Source organism: Ovis canadensis, chromosome 4, assembly GCF_042477335.2.
Source record: "Ovis canadensis isolate MfBH-ARS-UI-01 breed Bighorn chromosome 4, ARS-UI_OviCan_v2, whole genome shotgun sequence".
NCBI lineage: Eukaryota > Metazoa > Chordata > Mammalia > Artiodactyla > Bovidae > Ovis > Ovis canadensis.
The window spans coordinates 75,523,824-75,541,922 of record NC_091248.1 but is presented as its reverse complement, the minus strand read 5'-3'; the positions used below and the strand labels follow the sequence as shown (position 1 = coordinate 75,541,922).

At 42.0% G+C, this 18,099-nt stretch overlaps 1 protein-coding gene across 1 annotated transcript in view; it reads right to left on the bottom strand.

Annotated features, from left to right (window-relative positions):
- AOAH (acyloxyacyl hydrolase) overlaps positions 1-18,099 on the bottom strand; it is a 197,201-nt gene that overhangs the window by 120,417 nt on the left and 58,685 nt on the right. The window contains exons 5-6 of the mRNA XM_069588031.1: positions 11,755-11,814; positions 5,829-5,899 (exon numbers count right to left, since the gene is read on the bottom strand). Of these exons, the coding sequence (XP_069444132.1) occupies positions 5,829-5,899; positions 11,755-11,814 (131 nt within the window). The remainder of the gene's footprint in view (positions 1-5,828; positions 5,900-11,754; positions 11,815-18,099) is intronic.

Sequence of the window (18,099 nt, the reverse complement as noted above, 5' to 3'; positions counted from 1 at the left end):
TGTGTTTTCTTTGTTTATTCATTTGTTTCTTCACTGAGTCCCTACTGAGGTCAAGCACTGTGGTAGTGACCAGGGCTAAAAAGTTTACCAAGAAATGGTATCCTCACTCTCAAAAGCTGTTGGTAGGTGTGGGAGACTGGTGGGGAAGCAGCCAGGGAAGAACAGGGTGCAGGATCAGGTGCCAGGGAGAGTGGGGGTACCGAGGAGGCTAGCTAAGTGGTCAAAGACAGGCTGGGAGCTGGAAAACTTCTTCCCATGGGTGGAGATGCCACCATTGCATTTTGAAGGCATAGAACAAACAAGGGGCACAGAGAGAGGCAAGGAGCAGGAAAGATGTTCTTATTGGCGGGGATTTTACGGAAGGGTTAATGCAGTAGAAGACACGTAGGTCTTTCTCTACTACCTGTTGACTGTTGCTGGATCAGGCGTTAAATGAACTAGAACCAACCTGCTCATCTGAAAGTGGGGCTCAGGGTCAAGGGACAGACAGTGTAGTGGTTCTGGGTCCAAATGTCATGTGAATCCATGACTAGTTCTGTGAGTTTGGGAAAATAACTTTACATCTTTAAAAAGGGGGACAAAAATGGGGTCTGCTAACAGGACTGCATTTACAAGAGTTCCTGGTAAAGAGACAGTACTGGGTTATTCTTCTTTGTCATTATTATCACCGAGCCACAGGTTATTTGAAGAATAAATGAGGTTGCATGTAAGTGTGATTTATAAACCAAACAGCACTGAATAAATTGTGACCTGGTATGAATTATACTAGAAGCACAATGGTTTTTAGAAGAAGAAAAACATATTGCTTTTGCTTTTTCATAAAAAGAATTTCCCTTTTAAATTGGGCCTGATAAATCTCTGGCCACAGATGCTCTTGAATTCAGTGTTTCAAAGGTGGTTCAATTGCAGAGATGTCGTTTTGGTCCTGCAGGCCCACGTTTGACACAGAAAATGTAATGATGATTTCAGCAAGGAGGAGACAGGAGTCTCAATTCAACAAGAGCTAGGCATGATGAAATGATCAGGGGCCTGGGGACCTAGGGACCTGGCTGTCTCTCAGCCCCCCAGCATCTTCTTTCATGTCTGATATTCCCCCTCCACTCCTCATATCCTGATGCTGTCCGCCTCCACCTCTGTTCATGAAAAGCAGTGTTGATAACTGTTTCCGGGATCTAGGCCAGCACTTCGCACAGCTGGCTTACAGGAACTCATGTGGGCAGATGAACCAGGAAAAGTTTTTAAACTAAGAGGTTCTGAATGTGGGTCAGAAGCACAGCCTTCTCCTCTCTTGAGATACTTTCAAAGCTGTTCAGTGGCTTTAGCTTCCGTGAAGCTGATGAGATGCAGGATGGAGGAACATAGGAAAAGTGCCTCTGTTGTGGGCTCAACTGTGTTCACCAAAGAGAGCTGTTGAGGTTCTAACCCCTGGTCCCTGTGAATGGGAACTGACTTGGAAAGAGGATGTTTGCAGATGTTGTTAAGTTAGGATGAGGTTATTAGTTCAGTTCAGTTCAGTCACTCAGTCTTTGTCTCCCCATGGACCTTCAGCACGCCAGGCTTCCCTGTCCATCACTAGTTCCCAGAACTTGCTAAACTCATGTTAATCAAGTCAATGATGCCATTCAGCCATCTCATCCTCTGTTATTCCCTTTTCTTCCTACCTTCAATCCTTCCCAGAATCAGGGTCTTTTCCAATGAATCAGTTCTTCAAATCAGGTGGCCAAAGTGTTGGAGCTTCACCTTCAGCAACAGTCCTTCCAATGAATATTCAGGACTGATTTCCTTTAGGAGGTCATTAGGGTGGTCCCTACATTACCAGATGGCTAACATTGAAACCAGATTGATTATATTCATTGCAGCCAAAGATGGAAAGCCTCTATACAGTCAGCAAAAACAAGACTGGGAGCTGAATGTGGCTCAGATCATGAACTCCTTATTGCCAATTTCAGACTTAAATTGAAGAAAGTGGGGAAAACCACTAGACCATTCAGGTATGACCTAAATCAAATCCCTTACAATTAACAGTGGAAGTGAGAAATAGATTTAAGGGACTAGATCTGATAGACAGAGTGCCTGATGATCTATGGACGGAGGTTCATGACATTGTACAGGAGACAGGGATCAAGACCATCCCCAAGAAAAACAAATGCAAAATAGCTGTCTAAGGAGGCCTTACAAACAGCTGTGAAAAGAAGAGAAGGGAAGAGCAAAGGAGAAAAGGAAAGATATACCCATTTGAATGTGGAGTTCCAACCAATAGCAAGGGGAGATAAGAAAGCCTTCCTTAGCTATCAGTGCAAAGAAATAGAGGAAAACAACAGAATGGGAAAGACTAGAGATCTCTTCGAGAAAATTAGAGATACCAAGGGGACATTTCATGCAAAGATGGGTTCAATAAAGGACAGAAATGGTATGGACCTAACAGAAGCAGAAGATATTAAGAAGAGGTGGCAAGAATACACAGAAGAACTGTACAAAAAAGATCTTCATGACCCAGATAATCATGATGGTGTGATCACTCACCTAGAGCCAGACATCCTGGAATGTGAAGTCAAGTGGGCCTTAGGAAACATCACTACGAACATAGGTAGTGGAGGTGATGGAATTCCAGTTGAGCTATCTAAAAGATGATGCTGTGAAAGTGCTGCACTCAATTTGTCAGCAAATTTGGAAAACTCAGCAGTGGCCACAGGACTGGAAAAGGTCAGTTTTCATTCCAATCCAAAGAAAGGCAATGCCAAAGAATGCTCAAACTACTACATAATTGCACTCATCTCACGTGCTAGTAAAGTAATGCTCAAAATTCTCCAAGCCAGGCTTCAGCAATATGTGAACCATGAACTTCCAGATGTTCAAGCTGCTTTTAGAAAAGGCGGAGGAACCAGAGATCAAATTGCCAACATCCTCTGGATCATCAAAAAAGCAAGAGAGTTCCAGAAAAAAACGTCTATTTCTGCCTTATTGACTATGCCAAAGCCTTTGACTGTGTGGATCACAATAAACTGTGGAAAATTCTGAAAGAGATGGGAATACCAGACCACCTGACCTGCCTCTTGAGAAACCTATATACAGGTCAGGAAGCAACAGTTAGAACTGGATGTGGAACAACAGACTGGTTCCAAATAGGAAAAGGAGTACATCAAGGCTGTATATTGTCACCCTGCTTATTAACTTCTATGCAGAGTACATCATGAGAAATGCTGGGCTGGAGGAAGCACACGCTGGAATTAAGATTACCAGGAGAAATATCAGTAACCTCATCACAGATGACACCAGCCTTATGGCAGAAAATGAAGAAGAACTAAAGAGCTTCTTGATGAAAGTGAAAGAGGAGAGTGGAAAAGTTGGCTTAAAGCTCAACATTCAGAAAACTAAGATCATGGCATCTGGTCCCATCACTTTATGGCAAATAGAAGGAGAAATGGTGGAAACAGTGGTTGACTTCTGTTTTGGGGGCTCCAATATCACTGCAGATGGTGATTGCAGCCATGAAATTAAAAGACGCTTTTACTTCTTGGAAGGAAAGTTATGATCAACCTAGATAGCGTATTAAAAAGCAGAGACATTACTTTGCCAACAAAGGTCCATCTAGTCAAGGCTATGGTTTTTCCAGTAGTCATGTATGGATGTAAGAGTTGGACCAAAAGAAAGCTGAGTGCCGAAGAACTGATGCTTTTGAACTGTGGTGTTGGAGAAGACTCTTGAGAGTTTCTTGGACTTCAAGGAGATCCAACCAGTCCATCCTAAAGGAGATCAGTCCTGGGTATTCATTGGAAGGACTGAGGCTGAAGCTGAAACTCCAATACTTTGGCCATCTGATGCGAAGAGCTGACTCATTTGAAAAGACCCTGATGCTGGGAAAGACTGAGGGCGGGAGGAGAAGGGGATGACAGAGGATGAGATGGTTGGATGGCATCATCAACTCAATGGAGATGAGTTTGGGAAAACTCAAGGAGTTGGTGATGGACAGGGAGGCCCGGCGTGCTGCAGTTCATGCAGTCACAAAGAATTGGACACGACTGAGCAACTGAACTGAACTGAATTAATCCAACATGACTGGTTATAAAAGGAAAAGACAGACACACAGGGAAGCTGTCCATGCACGAAGAGGAAGGCAGAGATGGAGTGATGCAGCTGCAAGCTCAGGGTTGCCAAGGATGGAGAGCCACTGCCAGAAGCTAAGAGCTAAGGAGGATTCCACCCAGAGTCTCTGAGGGAACATCAGTGGGACTAGAGTCTCAGAGGGACCTTGCCCACACATTGCTTTCAAACTTTCAACCTCCAGAACTGGGAGAGAATGCATTTCTATTGTTCTAAGGTACCCAGGTTGGGGTATTTTAGTACAGCAGCCCTAAGAAATGAATATAACCTCTCAGTTCAGGCATAAGGCCTGACTCTCTCATCTCTGGAGAGTTCTCCCCTCTATCCCTTCACAGTGAGAGCCAGGCTGGACCAGAATGCACTCAAGTGATAGGAACTGCCTGCAGGAGAGTGAGAATGAAAGTAACAGGGGCCCGGGCAGATGGCATGGTCTCAGTGAATATGTTACAGAGAAGGAATATTATTTTGAGTCATTAAAGCATTATCTGTACATGTAGCACCTGTGGTCTGGCTCCAGAACTAGAATGTGAGCACTCGGGAGGACACAGCTAAGCAGGAGCCTAGGAAACTGCCATGCTTCCCCACCAGGGCTCAGGCCAAGAGTCTGCATCTTTAAAACCTCCCAAATGGCTCTATAGCTTGAGTTGAGACATGGGAAAAACTGAGGTTTGGAGACATGAAGCGGCCCAAGTTCTCAAATCTGGCTCAAGACACAGCACTGCAAAGGAGTCCAAAAGGGGATGTTTCCAGAGAACAAGTGTGGTCCAATATACCTGGGGGTGTATGTTGGGTCCTTGTGGCTGGGAGAAGTTACCTTTTTTTAAAACTTTTTGGCTACACCATGTGGCAGGTGGAATCATAGTTCCCCGACCAAGGATCAAACCCATGCCCTCAGCAGTGGAAGCAGAGGCTTAACCACGGGAAAGAAATCCTGGAAAAATTACCTCTGTAAGACTCAGTTTCCTTATCTTCAAAATGGGAATAGTGATGGAATTATGAGAATTCCGTGCAGAAATGCAGTGAAAGTTCAGTATCTGGCCCTGGGAATAGTGGCCGTACAGTGGCAGGCAGCAGCCCTGCCCCAGTGACAAGGGAAGGAGCTGGGTGGAAGGAAACCTATGCTACTTTGCCTCTTAGTCCAACGTGCCTCTCAGGATACTGTTCCGTCTTTCAATATTCTGGACAGTAGTTATGACACCCAGCACAATCTTAGAGTGAGCTGGAGCATGGGATTTTAAACTGAGACAGGAGGGCTTGGGAACTCTGGACAGTATCCCTGCATTTGGCACCCTGTTCATAAATATTAGCGCTAAGGTTTTTAGGTAATAGGTTGCGCTCTTGAAAACAAAGGTCCTTTTCCAGCCTCATGAGTGCCTTGCACTAAAGATGTTCAAAGAGTCCTCATCATAATGGGTGGCTGACCTCGTCCGGATCTTACACAGCAAGGAGGGGCTGTCCTGCTCCGGTGTGAGCAGGCAGGCTGTGTTCCAGCCCAGGACTGTAAGTCAGGCTTGGAGGTTCAAAGATGCTGGTATTCAGTATATTTCCAAAATGATTTGTTCTAAGCTAATTTGTCTTCTAGTTTCTATACAAGTCATGAGCAAGAAACACTTTCACCTTCAGAAAGATGCCTTTTAACTTGAAGACTATTTTCATCATTAGAAAACAGAAACCACTAAAGATGCTTTCCCCTGTTAGTGCTCAGGAGGGGGCATTCATATACATACAGTTTAATCTTCTGACAGATCTTGGCCAAAAATGGGAGTGAACAAATATCAGAACCACTTCTGGAGTACTTCTGGAGAGAAAAGCAAAAACAGAAAGATTTATTTATTTCAAGGAATGGTTCTCCAGTTTCTAAAGGTACATCCTCTCTTCTTGGCTCCACATTTTGAATTTCTGGACTCTTCTTTCTCCTGAATCTGCGCCATATTACTTAACTCAATTTACCCCTTGTTTCTGTCCCCACACTCCAAATTCATTGCACCTGTGTGCTGGCTCCTGAACTTGAAGGTCTCCCTTCAAGATCCTCTTGTCTTTTCCAGCTCTTCCCAAAAGAAGAGGCCCATCTTGGTCCATTCTACTCAGACAGCATTCTTCTCCTCACTACCTTCAGTGGCTTTAAAAAAGGATTTGGAAAATAAAGACTGTTTTCAAATAAGACAATTCCATCCTGTTAAGAGATAAAATAAAGACTAACGGGAGAGACGGCTTAGGAAGAAGGAAGGCCCCTTCCCTGGGGCGTGGAGGGGTGGAAGGGGTGCAGATGAAGCCCCCAGAGTTTCCTGAGCAAAGGGATTTCAGACAGCAGTTTACATAAGACTCTAGCTGGGGGATAAATTAAAAACCCTGGCTTTTTTTTTTTTAATTAAAAAGTGTTTTTAGACGTATTGCAGTTCCTATGATGCTTTTCACAGACAAAAGGAAAAACAACTGGGTAGAAAAAGTCAGGAACTGGCATTTATCAACAAAGAGAGAAAGGGAGACAGGTATCTCCTGCTTTTTTAACGTTTACTTCACGCCACCTTGATTCGATGAAAGACCTAAGTTAGTATCTATTTTCATGAACTGAAAGAAATCCGAAGAGGAGTTTTCACTTTCATAAAAACAGGAAAAAAAAAAAAAAAGCGAAAAGCAAAAATAGTGTTCATCATCTGTTCTGCAGGAGTGAGAGTGGAGCCAGTGAGTAACCCCGAGTACTGAGAGGGGCCCCGCCCAGCTCCTTCCCCAGAAACCACGCTGAACACTTCAGTATCAGGCAGCCATAGCTTTGAACCATGTCTGTGAGCTTTTGTGCTTGATCTCCACTTATTGTGTGCATCTGTTAGCAAGATGAGTCCTAAGGTAGCTGCTGCTTAGCCTTAGGAAAGACTTCATAGGAATGGTCTACTTTTGGATAGCGGGGAAGCATGTGGTAATTCTCACCAACCTAGAGAGTCCTTCAGGTGGCTGTGAGTGGTACTAACAGTTGTCAGTATTCTGACCCTAGCAAAGGCAGACAAGTAACCTTTTCTGGCTACAAATGAGATGTTTAAGGATCTTTGTGATCTTTGTACAACTTTCTAGAATGAGGAACAATCCTGACTAGTGCCCTCAACTAAATGCAAGAGGTGGAAACAGAAGAGGCTGTCCTTGTCATCACGGAGCTTGCTGTCTAGTGGAGCACAGGGGTGGATAATCCCAGCTCTTAGCATGCTCTGTGAGGGCTGCCGTGGTCCAGGCATTAATATGGCTTTCTAGGAACTGGAGGAGGAGGCAGGCGAGAAAGGAAGAGACAGATGCTCCACGCTTTTCAACTCAAAGGCAGTTTGCAGGCTTGGCTACAAATGTAATTCATGGGCTCCACCACAATCTGCTGACTCAGAAAGCCTGGGGAAGGCCTGGAAATTTGTGTTTTCATAGCTCCAAGTCATTCTGATGCTCACTAAGGTTTGAGAACCACTGCTCTAGACTCTGGCTGAAGAAAGTGTGATCACAAAGCAGAAGCATTGGATGTCATCCAGGAACTTTAGGACTAAGAGCCTCTGGCCACACAGTTGACCTGTTGAATCAGAATCTGTATTTTAAAAATGTCCCAGGTAGTTGGAGTCCACACCAAAGCCAGAAAAACAGAGGAAGCACCTGGCACAGGGTTGTGGGCATATGAGTGGGACTGGCATCTTGCAGGACATTTCAACCTGGCTGGAGTATAAGGAGCCAGGAGAATGCAGTGGACATGGAAGGAAGGACACATTAGGATGAGCCTGGAAGGCTGCATCACATTTTGTCTTGAGGGCAGTGGGGAATCCTGGGAGAGATCACATTGTATTTCAGAAAGACATCTCTGGAGGAGACATGAAAGCCTGGAGGAGGCAAGAAGGGACAGAAAAACCCATTGGCAGATAAAGACTCTAAGGCCTGGTCCTGGGCTTTCTAACCTCAGCACTATTGCCATTCAGGGCTGAATAATTCTTTGTTGTGGGCTGTCCTGTGCATTGTAGGCTATATAGCAGTGTATCTGGCATCTAGCCGCTATAGTCAGTAGCCCCCAAATGTCTCTAACTGTTGCCAAATGTCCCCAGGAGAGGTGATGGGGGACAGCATTGCCTCTGGTTGGGAACCACTGATGGAAGGCGGGAGGAGGGGGATCGGGGTACAGAGATGGGATGTTTGGAGAACTGGTAACTGAGTATGCTGAGCAGTGTAGACACACTGTGAAACACACTCCGGCGTGCAATTATACCATAACATGGGTGCCTATTGGTAGAGACACATTCTAAGATCCAGAGTCAGGTTGCATTTGAAAGTTTGAGTTACTTCTTTTTATATTTACTTTGTCTGAAGGCCTTGATCTAATTAACCTAATGGCAAATGCAGATTTTAACACAGATGATAACCAATACATCAAACATTTTATAAGGACAGGCTGATAATTACTACACAGGAGATACATGGAATAAAATGCACAGCTGTTCACTGTCGAAACTCAGCCTGAAGACTGCAGCTGTCTTTGACATTCCTTGTGCAGAAACTGAATCTAGGATGTAGGCAGAAGGTGATGTAACTTGTCCAGGGATCCCCAGAACTCCTTCTGTTAAGACAGATGTTTTGATCATCCAGCCTTTTCATCACATGGTATGGGAAGGACTAACGTCTTCTTACAAACTTGCAAAGGGAATTTAGATGGACACAGAGCACACTGCAGAGACCCTCACTTGCATATTTGCCAGCCCCTTCCTTTCAATTCAAACCTTACTAGACAGAGGCAGAATGGGGGCTGTTATTATCTCAGAGATGGATTTAAAACAGCACATCTGGCTGTATGTAATCCCATCTAAAATGAAAGTCCCAAGTCTGGGCTGTCCTGGGGCATAGGATTCAGGCAGCATTTTCATTTTTGCCATCTATTTAGCCAACTTCTATTTGCATCTGGAGCTTTGCCCACCCCATGATGTTAAATGAATACAGAACAATAAGCAGAGGTTAAATAAATGAGAATGTGGTAAATGGGGTAAATAGAGGCTCAAAGGGGGAGCATAACTTCTCTTCTGCATTGAAGGCAGATTCTTTACCATCTGAGCCACCAGGGAAGCCCCCTTCTGTACATAACCAACTTAAAATTGAATTTCTGAGTGATATAGTACTTTTAGACCATTGTCATATATTATTTTACTTGAATTTGTATGTGTGCTAAATTGCTTCAGTCATGTCTGACTCTTTGTAACCCTATGGACCATAGCCTGCCAGGCCTCTCTGTCCATGGGATTTCCCAGGCAAGAATACTGGAGTGGGTTGCCATTTCTTCCTCCAGGGGATCTTCCCAACCCAAGGATTGAAGCTGTGTCTCCGGCTTGGCAGGTAGCTTCTTTACCACTGAGTCACCTGGGAATCCCAGGGTAAGTCTGAACAGTGACAATTTTTAAAGTCTTTCCAGATGGTTCTATTGAATAAGTAGGTTTACCATCAGGGCCATCGGGTTCAGCTGTACAGATTGTACACTGTACAATTTTAATAGTCACACAGCCTGTGATGTGAATGGTGCTTCCTGAAATTCAGTACTGAGGAGGTCTGGTTGAAAGCTATTGTAATGGTGGAAAGGTTAGAAACCGGGCAGAAGCTAAACCTGGACTTAAATGATGAGTTTCTCACTTACAAGCTATGTGGAATGAGGAAATTACTTAACCTATCTGATTCTTAGTTTTCTTATCTGTAAAATGGGGCTGATAACAATAATATGCTAGCTCCTTTTAGGCATTTTTGTGAGGACAAACTGAGGACATAACTCAAGTATTCTAAACATTTAGATGCTCAGTATCTGCCAAATCCACGAAGACCTCCCCCTCCACTCCCCGACCCGGCTCCCCAGGCACAACACTTAACTCTTCCCCAGTCTGGATTTTCTGACAGGTTGTGCTGAAATGATATGCAACCTACTGTGTGTTTCTCTGCGTTTTGTCTAGGTCTACAGTTACATCAGCCATCACAATGGAATTAATTGCAGGCAATATCCTCTGAGCAGTTTTTAAAAGATTCTTATTTGCATTTCCTGATTATTTTTTCTTTGATAGCTTTAATTCAGAGAGTAAATAAATTGGAAGATATTTTTGAGGAGCTTTTTTTTATTGTTGAATTGTTCAGTTGATTTTTTTTTTTTTTTTGGCTTCTTGCAAGGCATGATTGGAATCCTGCCCCATGAATTATGCTGGCAATTTTGGTGACAGAAATGAATAATTGTAAAGTCCTAATTAGCCTTTGAGTCAATGCCAAGGCAGTTTGTGCTAGTGAAGTAAACAAGGCTCTGAGAATAAATTTGTAGATGCATATTGAGAAGAATTAAAAGAAAAATGGTATTATTCTCCAGTCTGTTTAGAGTTCTGAAGGTGGTGGTCAAGGTTTCATGTGAAGCTTCAATTTCTTGTTCAACGTCTTAAGTGGATTAATTGAACCAGTTACGGTTGGCCTTTAATTACTCACTGAATTAAGTAATAATTGACGATGCAGGCATTATGATTGCTTAATCGATTGTGTAGAAATGTCTTCATGCTATCATTCAACAAGTATCAGACTTGTACATCAAAACCCATGTGCCCCCCTCAAGTAGGGTTGCCAAATAAAATATTGTGCTGGACATACTTATACTAAAAATTATTCATTATTTATTTGAAATTCAAATTTAATCTTCCATTTTTATTTGCTAAATCTGGCAGGCTGAGCCACAAGGAATTTTCCTCCCCTTTATTTCCGTGTTGCCAAATCAATACTACTTTGAATGTATTGCATCAGGTGAAGGATAAGCTGGGCCAGCAGGGAGAAGCCAAGGATGAGGGCCATGTCCTCTCATCTCTGATGAATGTTTCCTTCCTGCCAGAACTGCTTAGCATCAGGGGAGACACTTCTTCAAAGGTTTACCTTTCTGCTTCCTTTTCATCTGGGGCTGAATGACCACCAGGGCCCAAGTCAAATACTTGACTTAATGATAACCAGTTTGAACTAAGCATTCTGTCTGTTGAATAAAACTATGATTGCAAAAAGGAAAAATTAGGGGAAAAGAATACTAATGGTGATGATTTTAGCTAGCATCTGTTGAGTGCTTGATATGTCCCAGGTACGATACTAGGCACTTTACACACATGGGCTCTCTTAGGTCCTGGTATCTAGCTTTGAGAAAGGAACGCTGTCATTGTCCCTATCTCACTGATAGGGGAACTGAGGCTCAGCCTAGATCACATATTTAGAAAGTGATGGAGCAGGAGGTTACAGTCTCCTCCAATATCATCTGCTGGAGGGCAGCAATTCTCAACAGTGAGTGCCAGAGGATATGTGACAATGCCAGAAGACATTTTTGGTTGTGGTGACTATGGGGGAGGCGGGTAGCATCTAGCGGATAGAGGACAGGGATACTGCTAACATCCTACAATGCCCTGGGCAGAACCCACAACTAAGGATTATCCAGCTTCAACTGAAGGTGAGAAATGCAGCTGTAGAGAGAAGCGAGGAGAAAAAAGAGAAAAAAAGAGGACGGGGCTCATCTTCCTACTTCAGTCCCAATTCAACTGTGGAGTGTTGTGGGCCTGTGTCAGGAGTAGCCCCTGGCCTTCGGAGTGGGAGAGCAGAGGCCAGAGGGAGATGAATGTGCCAAGGACAATGCTGGCATTCTGCCTGTCAGTTGCTTACCAGAGCTGGAGATTTCTTGACAATCTGTCTGGCCTTCTCAAGTGTGAGTGTCCATGCCTCCTATAAAAATAAAGTTAGACAATATTACAACTTGTATCCCATCTTTTCTTTTTCTGGGTTTCCAAAGTTAGGTTTTTTGTTTGTCACTTAGCAATAAATGCATTATTCTATAGCTTTCTGATAAAATAACTTACAGGAAAGCAATTTCATGTTAATAACTCTCTTTAATCAGGGATTTGCTTTGTACCAGATGCTATGCTAAGTGCTTTGCAAATATTATGTTATTTAATCTTCACAGCATCTCCGAGAGATATGACCTTTTTACAGATGAAGAAATTGAGATGCATAAAAGCTAAGAAATTGGCTGTAGATCTCAGAGCCAGTGTCCAAAAGAGACGCCATCTGAACCTTTGTCTTCTTGCCTGCTATGCCAAGCTCAGTGACTTGCCTTTGGGTCTGAAAGCCCCAGTGCAGGAGGTGAAAATTTCTGTTATGATTTCCTTTTTGGTGGCCCTTGTTAGCTTAAAGTTCATTCTCCACAACATTGAGAGTGGTGTTCTTCTGCCTTAATTATGGGTCCCCTGTTTCTCTGCTTTGGAAATATCCCTTTGAATTTGAGGCCCATCTCAAGCATCTACAGGGTCTAGCACAGTTTCTAATACACTGTAAGTGCTCAATAGATATAGAAATAAAAGTGAAAGAAAACATTTATGATATTGTGCCAAGCAAAGAAAAAATAGGTTATCAGATTTTGCACATACAGAAAATAGGTTATCAGATTTTGCACATACAGAAAAGAAAAAAATCCTGCAGATGTATGCATGTGTGTGCTCAGTCGACTCTTTGCAGCCCTGTGGACTGTAGCCCACCAGGCCCCTCTGTTCATGGAATTTTCCAGGCAAGAATACTGGACTGGGTTGTCATTTCCTACTCCGGGGGATCTTCCGGACCCAGGGATCGAACTTGCATCTCCTGTGTCTCCTGCATTGGCAGGCAGATTCTTGCCACCATACCACCTGGGAAGGCCCTTGCAAAGAAATATGCCATAATAATAGTTGGTGATAACTTTTTCCTAAGTTTTCAATAATGAGCACAAATTCAACAATAAATGCTTAAAAAAAAAAAAAAAGAACTCAATACATATTGCCCTGTTGCTTATTAAAAATGATCTGTTCCCAGTACAGGGATGTGGTGAGGACCCTGAGATCTGGGGGTGAATGGACACTCCTGTCTCCTGAAATTCCCATTCTGGCAAGGAGGCACCAGGAACAGGTACAGTAAGCACAGAAAGTGGAAGTGAGATGAAGCAGAGAGAAGGTGCTGGCAACATCTTTTTAGGAAGGGCCATTTGGATCCCCTTGAGAGAACTGATCTGGTTTTAACCCAGTTCAGTTCTCTAGGGAGACCAATGTTTAGTGAGGAATAAAGACAAGGAAGAAAAAGGAGGAGAAGAAGTGACAAGGGTTTTACCAAGTACCTTCTGACCCCTTAGTGCTGGGCATAATTGCTGCTTCTGGGTCCCCCCTGGAACGCTGAGGGCAGATGTGTATGGTCTTGGCTTGACAAGAGCAGCACTGTCTCCCACAGTTAAAGTGCAATGCCATCATAAGAGAAATCATGAGTGCTTTTAAAAGATGCTTTGGGTAAAGCTAAATCCTATGTATTGGAAAATAGTCACCGTAGGATATAGTGGAACACAGATATAATAACAGACTGCAAATTCCACCCAAAGGTCAGACATGCCACTATTTGATAAAAAAATTAAAAGCAGAGGAGCTCCCTCCATTTATCTTCCTACATAACAGGAATGGCCTCAAAGCCCCATTTGTCCTTTTCTCTTAACTCTTCTGTCTTCCACTGGAATTATTTATGCATTTACTACCTCCAGTGGGCAGTCAAGTCCTCAGGAACAGCTTCTTTCAAACCTTGCTCCATTTGTAAATGAATTTATGTCATTAAATTTGGGAGTGAGGAGCAGTTTGTCCTAATAAACTTTTAGAAAAGATCAAGAGTAGAGCAGTGAGCTTCTCCCCACCCCTAAACCCCCTCATAAATGCCTGCTCCTTGACAATAAAAAAATTTCATGTCTAAAAGCATCATTTTATGTCCCAGGGGGCTTCTTCTTTGTGGGAGCTTGTCACTGCTGTCAAAGTGTGATGTGAAGAAAAGGCATTTTCTGTAATTTTCAGATCTACTGCTGCTATAATTGATAGCAGAGAACTTGATCACTAAAAGTTATTCCCTGTAGAAACTCATGTCTAATAATACTATGTTTCTTTATTTCCTTTACTCCTGAGTGTACCAGAATTCAACTCTTTAACATCACAGAACCTGAGAAGGACCAGTCTGTGACTGTGTCCTGTCTAATTCATACTCCTGAAATGTTGAGGTACATTATATTGAGATCTGGAGCATTCTCTGCATGTTTCCCTATCCTTGTCAATATAGTGCAGTGTGCTTTGGCTGAAACATCTGAATGTTTGGGAAATGCCTTTCCAATGGTACTCCTTACCCTAAGGTGGCTCAACCCCTTGCATATGCTAATATGTGCAATGGCTCTCCCAGCAGGGAATTTAGTTTACAGACTTCCCAAACTTTTAAAACTTAACAACAACTTTCTTTTCTAGCACACTCATTAACATCTCCCAGAGTGGGAGTAAAAGCAAGGCTTTTTGTGTCAAACATGTCTCATTTGAATCTGAACAGAGTAACTTACTGGGTCTGCAACTTGGGACAAGTTATTTATCTACGCTAAGCCTCGGTTACCTCATCTATAAAAGAAGGATAATAGTAATTACTACTTAACACTTTCTACATTGTAGTCTTACCAGTTTGCTGTCATTCTTCTCTCCCAGGGTACAAAACCCTTGATGAGAAGGATTCTGTGTATCCCTAACATATAATTCGTGGCACGACACAGATACTTTAGAAGAGCTTGTGGAATGAATGAATGAATGATTGCACATAGAAATGACTGGGTGAATGAATATTTCTTTTTTCTTTCATCATCAATCACATGCTTGTGACTACGCTTGTCCCTGGGTTACATGAATTTCCACACAGGTGGAAAGGTGCTAGGCATACAGAGCTAGCACTCTTCCAACCATGTGATCCTTCGCATTAAATCATCCACATGCCATAGGAGCTAAATTTGCCATTCTCCTGAGCCTTGGTGATATTAGCTGGCTTGTGTTAAAATTTCAGACTTAATTTGTTCTTGGAAAACAGCATGACAATGGTGGGAAATGTGCTGGAATTCAGAGACTTGGACCACGTGCTCTGTTTGCAGACTGCCATGGTTAAATGATATAACCTCCAAGTCTCTGCTATATGTAAAATTGGATGTAAAGACTCAAAGACATCTGTTAAAGCTATTTGTTTGCTTGTCTTAAAGACAGGCAAAGGGGGCAAATTGTAATCAACATGAAAATGAAGATAATTGTTCCTACCTTGGTAGCATTTTCCACTGTTGGTGAAAAAAAAACCTAGCATTTTTTAGCCATTGTTTCTAAAGAACGAGGACCACGCTTCTATCTTCTGGAAAACTACAACTTCGCAACTGTAATCAGTGATTGGAGAGAAAGTTGGGGAATCGATTGTGAGCCAGATATAAAACTCTCCTGGCTGGAAGCCCTAATGATGTTTCTGACTCACTGAGAGCAATCATCTGAGCATAAGCAGATTCTCCATCAACAATGAGGGGCTTGGTTCTGGAAATACTCATTTGATCCTGCAATTTGTTATGGTCAAATGTTTTCAATTTCTCATTACTTTTCCCTTCAATTGCGGTGTTTCCTCATTCCAGTTTCAAATCTCCTTCAGTCTCATGAGTGAATTGCAGAGGAAGCCGTTACATGGGCTCACAGAGATACAAGCCCTCACTCTTGAAGCTTATAGTCCAAAGAACCATGGATATATATATTGCATTTTTTTACTCAAGGACTTAGAAAATTCCAAGGACAACATGACATGGCTCCCTAGCAGTCTAAAAAAGGGGAAAGGCCAACCCTTTGCTTGATCATCAGAGCACACAGTAGTATATACCCATGGAGGCATTGCTTATATAAGTTTGTAACAAACAGTAGCCTGTCCACCTGGAATTTTCTGGTTTCTTACATTATCTGCATTCCACTGTAACCTATAGTGGCTATTTTCCAACATGTAGGATTTAGCTCTCCCAAAGTCCAGTTTGATTTTGATGTTCCTACATTTCCCAGTTTTATGACTCTGGAATATGTGAAAAAAATCACATCAGGTTATGTCATTTTCTTCTTCTGGGGACCAAAAAGTAGGTGGGGGGGGGAAGGGGGGGTGCGGAAATAGAGAGAGAGAGAAAGAAAGAAGAAAAAACTGTGAAAGTAACTGAAAAACACCACCAGTTTTGAATGCATTCCCTTTTGCTGTTAAATATCTTCGCTTCATACACATTTACCATTAGCTAAATTTCCTCTTTTTCTTCTTCTGGGCCAATTTTGCATTGTGGACCTATTAGTATCATTTGTACATTTAGTCACACAGTCTCTATCCTTTTTCTCCAGGAAATACCTTTAAAAAAAAAGTCTTATTTTAAATAACACTATTCCCACCCCAAAACTTTTCCTGTCGTTTCCTGTAGTTTCCAGAGAGAAATATGTTCCTTGCCTCTGGTCTCTAGCAGCTATACACATTCCTTGGCTGATGGCCGCCTCACTCTGATCAATGCATTTGTTATCACAGTCTTCTCCCATGCTGATCCTCCTGCCTTTCTCTTATAAGGAACTTTGTGATTACATGGGGTTCAGCCAGATAATCCCAGATAATCTCTCCATTTCTAGACCCTTAATTTAATCATACTTGCAAAGTCTTTTTTGATTCTGAGGATTAGGATATGGACTTCTATGGGGAGGCCATTATTCTGTATACCATACTGCTCACTCAACAAATGTTTATTGAGAAATTAATATACACAGTGAAATGTGCTGGGCTCTGGGGAAGTCACAAAGAATTTAAAAACTAAATCAGCCAGATTATCTGCTTTCATGGAGCTTACACCTTAACAGAAGGGGCAGACATTAAATCACAATTTTACAGTTATTTATCTTATTGTACAACTGTTTCATTACAATTATAATTTCTAGAAGCATGGCGAGCCATGAAAGGAGAGAAATCCTAGAGGACCTAACTTGGGGCATCAAGGAAAACTTCTTAGAAGAAATGATTTCTGATCTGAGCTCTGATGTGGGTGATTAATTAGGTGAAGATGAGGGCCAAGAGTGGAAGCTGAGAGACTAGTTATTAAAACTTTAAAACTCAAAGTATCTTTTAGAACTGTTCAAATTCACTAGGGTCATTAGCTTTTCTTGAGCTAAGGGAAGAAAGCATATTCTCAAGAGAGATACAGTTGCCATTATTTTTAAACTTCTCAAAAGTAGGCAAGAAAGGTTTACAAATTTGAATAGCATTTAAGTACCTTCCTTGAATTATTTGATTTCTTCTCCTTATCAGAAGTCAAGGGTAACATTTGTGTTATTAGTGCTGTCCACTGAGGATTCTTGAGATCTCCAAGATTTTAATGACCTCCAAATAAGACTTAAAATTTAAGTCTGAGTAGACATATTCTCCAAGCTTCCAAATGTGGGCTTAAACTAAAATGCAGCTTGGAGTGTCTATCAAATCCTTTGAAATGCTCGGCGAAATGACTGAATAGCAGACTGTACATTCGAGAATGGTGTTAAATGCTATTCTCAGTTCTGTTAGAGTTTTAAACCTTCAAGTCTTCAGGGAGTGATTTAATTTAGTGGTCTGATATTTACAGCCTTTCTATTTCTGTGATAATTTCTTGTCTAATGATCTTCAAAGAGTATTGTGGAGGCAAAATACATGAGGTCGATGGAATCTCATTTAATTTTTACTTTTTTAATTATGAGAAAAGGATCATCATTTCTCCCTATATTTTTGGCCCTTTGATCTTTCTCCATAAGCCATTTTTAAAATTCTTGCCTTGCTTGCTCTGGTTGTGTGTGTGTGTGTGTGTGTGTGTGTGTGTGTGTAAGAGCTGTTCGAATCATGGAGAAAATAATTCATAGTGTGGCATATTACAAAAATGCCTTCCCAGTTTGCCATTTGTCTTCTGACTTTGTATATGTCAGGTTTTTCACCAGTTACATGCATTCATATTTCCCTTTGTGACTTTGGGATCACAAATTACAAATAAAATTACTTAGGTTTTTCTTCTTTTCTTTCTTTATGACTCAACCTTTAATTCATTTGGAATTTATTTTGCCATAAAGAATAGACAAGTATCCACCTTAAATTTTATTTCTAAATGGCTAGTCTTTAATCCCAGCCATTTACTGAATACGCCAG